The sequence below is a fragment of the Coturnix japonica genome, unplaced genomic scaffold, assembly GCF_001577835.2.
Source record: "Coturnix japonica isolate 7356 unplaced genomic scaffold, Coturnix japonica 2.1 chrUnrandom554, whole genome shotgun sequence".
NCBI lineage: Eukaryota > Metazoa > Chordata > Aves > Galliformes > Phasianidae > Coturnix > Coturnix japonica.
Genome location: NW_015439934.1, coordinates 17,420 through 20,631, shown reverse-complemented (window position 1 = coordinate 20,631; position 3,212 = coordinate 17,420). Strand labels below are relative to the sequence as shown.

Genomic DNA, 3,212 nt, shown 5'->3' with positions numbered 1-3,212 from the left:
TCTTATATAGCGCCATAGGGACCCTATATATCCATAGAGATCTTATATAGCCACAACATACGTGGTACTGGGGGACCGCCAACGAGATACACGTGAGACACCGGTGAATACATATAGGGACATATAAGCATAGAGCCCAGAGCCCCATAGACACCGCCATAGAGCCCCATATCCCCCCATAGAACACCCCATATCCCCCCATAAGACACCCCATAAGAGCCCATAGACACCCCATAGAGCCCCATAGACACCCCATAGAGCCCCCATAGAGCCCCATATCCCCATAGGCTCATTACACCGTGAGGCCCATGGCAAGGTGTTCAGCCTGCGCAGCATTGTGACCCCATAGAGCCCCATAGACACCCCATAGAGCCCCATACAGACCCCAGAGAGCCCCATAGAACCACCCATAGAGCCCATACGAACCCCATAGACACCCATATCTCGCCTATATCCACCCATCATCCCCTATATAGGCTGCCACCACCGTGAGGCCCTAGGCAAGGAGTTCAGCTGCGCGCATTGTGACCCATAGAGCCCCATAGACACCCCATATGAGCACCCAATACAGACCCCATAGAGCCCATAGACCACCCCATAGAGCCCCAAGACCCCCATAGACACCCCATATCATCCCCCATGATCCCCCCATATCCCCCTATACTATGGGCTTCACACACGTGAGGCCCATGGCAAGGTGTTCAGCCTTCGCCAGCAGTTGATGGCGGCCTGCGGTGGAGCCGTCGGGATCCACGGCGCATCATCACCTTGCGAGGCCACACACCGGCACTGAGGGGGCAGCGCAGGCAGACACAGTACATGCTGGATGTGCAATGTGAGTATAGGGGGATATGGGAATATGGGGGGAATATGGGGGATATGGGCGATGATGGGGTATATGGGGTTATATAGGGGTATGGGGTATATGGGGGGAATAGGGGTCTTATATGGGGGGATACTAGGAGGGATATGGGGGGATATGGGGTATATGGGGATATGGGAACATGGGGGGATATGGCGGGGTTATAGGGGGGAATATGGGGGAATTTTGGGGGGGATATCGGGGTTATATGGGGGGAATATGGCAGATATGGGTTATTATGGAGGGGAATATGGGTTATAATGGGATCCCCCCATATCTCCCCCTATATCCCCCCTATCTCCCCCCCAGCCCCACCGACATCACGTGGAGCCGCAGTAACGACTCGTTACCGTCCCGTTCCCGCGCTGACGGCGCCGTTCTGACGGTGTCGGCCCTGAGCCCCCACGATAACGGCACCTACAGCTGCAGCGCCGCCAACCGCCACGGCCGCGCCACGGCGCACTACGTGCTCGTCGTCTATGGTAGGGGGCGCTCTACCGCCTACTTCCGCTTCTCTATGGTAGGGGGAGCTATACCCGCCTGTACTTCCGGGTCTCTATGGTAGGGGGAGCTCTACCGGCTACTTCCGGTTCTCTGTGGTAATACCTCCTTAGTCTCTATGGCAGGTGGCGCTCTAGCACAAAATACCGCTTTCATTCTCTATGGTTTATGGCCCTCCATTCATTGTGTGTGTCCCCCCAGACCCATAGGGACCCATAGAGACCCATAGAGACCCATAGAGCCTCATAGAGACCCATAGAGACCCATAGAGACCCATAGGGACCCATAGAGACCCATAGAGACCCATAGAGCCTCATAGAGACCCATAGGGACCCATAGAGACCCATAGAGGCCCTATAGAGACCCATAATGACCCCATAGAGACCCCATAGAGACCCCATAGAGACCCATAGGGACCCCATAGTGACCCAGAGGGACCCCATAGAGACCCATAGAGACCCATAGGGACCCCATAGAGCCCCATAGGGACCCCATAGAGCCCCATAGAGACCCCATAGTGACCCATAGAGCCTCATAGAGACCGATAGAGACCCCATAGAGACCCCATAGAGACCCCATGGTGACCCATAGGTACCCATAGAGACCCATAGGGACCCATAGAGACCCATAGAGACCCCAAAGTGACCCCATAGAAACCCATAGGTACCCATAGAGACCCATAGGGACCCTATAGAGAGCCATAGAGACCCAATAGTGACCCATAGAGACCCATAGGGCCCCATAGGGACCCATACAGACTCCATAGTGACCCCATAGTGACCCATAGTGACCCATAGAGACCCATAGAGGCCCTATAGAGACCCATAGTGACCCCATAGAGACCCCATAGAGACCCATAGAGACCTCATAGAGACCCATAGAGACCCATAGAGACCCATAGAGCCCCATAGAGTCCCATAGAGACCCCATGGAGACCCCATGGAGACCCCATAGAGACCCATAGGGACCCATAGGGACCCATAGAGACCCATAGAGACCCATAGAGACCCCATAGAGACCCCATAGCGACCCATAGAGACCCATAGGGACCCATAAAGACCCATAGGGACCCATTGTGACCCATAGAGACCCATAGAGCCTCATAGAGACCCATAGGGACCCCATAGTGACCCAGAGGGACCCATAGCAACCCATAGAGACCCATAGAGCCTCATAGAGACCCATAGGGACCCCATAGAGCCCCATAGAGACCCCATAGAGACCCATAGAGCCTCATAGAGACCCATAGGGACCCCATAGTGACACATAGAGACCCATAGGGACCCCATAGTGTCCCATAGGGCCCCATAGAGACCCATAGAGACCCATAGTGACCTCATAGAGACCCATGGCGACCCATAGGGACCCATAGGGACCCATAGAGACCCATAGGGACCCATAGAGACCCCATAGTGACACATAGGGACCCATAGAGTCCCATAGAGACCCCATAGAGTCCCATAGAGACCCATAGAGACCCATGGCGACCCATAGAGACCCATAGAGACCCCACAGAGACCCATAGAGTCCCATAGAGACTCCATAGAGTCCCATAGAGACCCATAGAGCCTCATAGAGACCCCATAGAGTCCTATAGAGACCCCATAGAGACCCATGGCGACCCATAGAGACCCATAGAGACCCATAGAGCCCCATAGGGACCCATAGAGCCCCATAGAGCCCCATAGCACTGTGTATGTCCCCCCAGACCCCGACGCGGTGGTGGCGGCTCAGCGCTCCGTCCCTTACGCCATCGTTGGGGGGATTCTGGCCCTGCTCGTTTTCCTGCTCATCTGCGTCCTCGTCACCATGGTGTGGTGCTCCATTAGGCAGAAAGGTAACGGGGGGG

The 3,212-nt window shown here is 55.4% G+C and overlaps 1 protein-coding gene across 1 annotated transcript in view; it reads left to right on the top strand.

The window, feature by feature from the left end:
• The window catches only part of CADM4 (cell adhesion molecule 4), a 9,061-nt gene that overhangs the window by 4,063 nt on the left and 1,786 nt on the right, over positions 1-3,212 (top strand). The window contains exons 2-4 of the mRNA XM_032441770.1: positions 288-337; positions 1,089-1,344; positions 3,072-3,200. Coding sequence (XP_032297661.1) covers positions 288-337; positions 1,089-1,344; positions 3,072-3,200 — 435 coding nt within the window. The remainder of the gene's footprint in view (positions 1-287; positions 338-1,088; positions 1,345-3,071; positions 3,201-3,212) is intronic.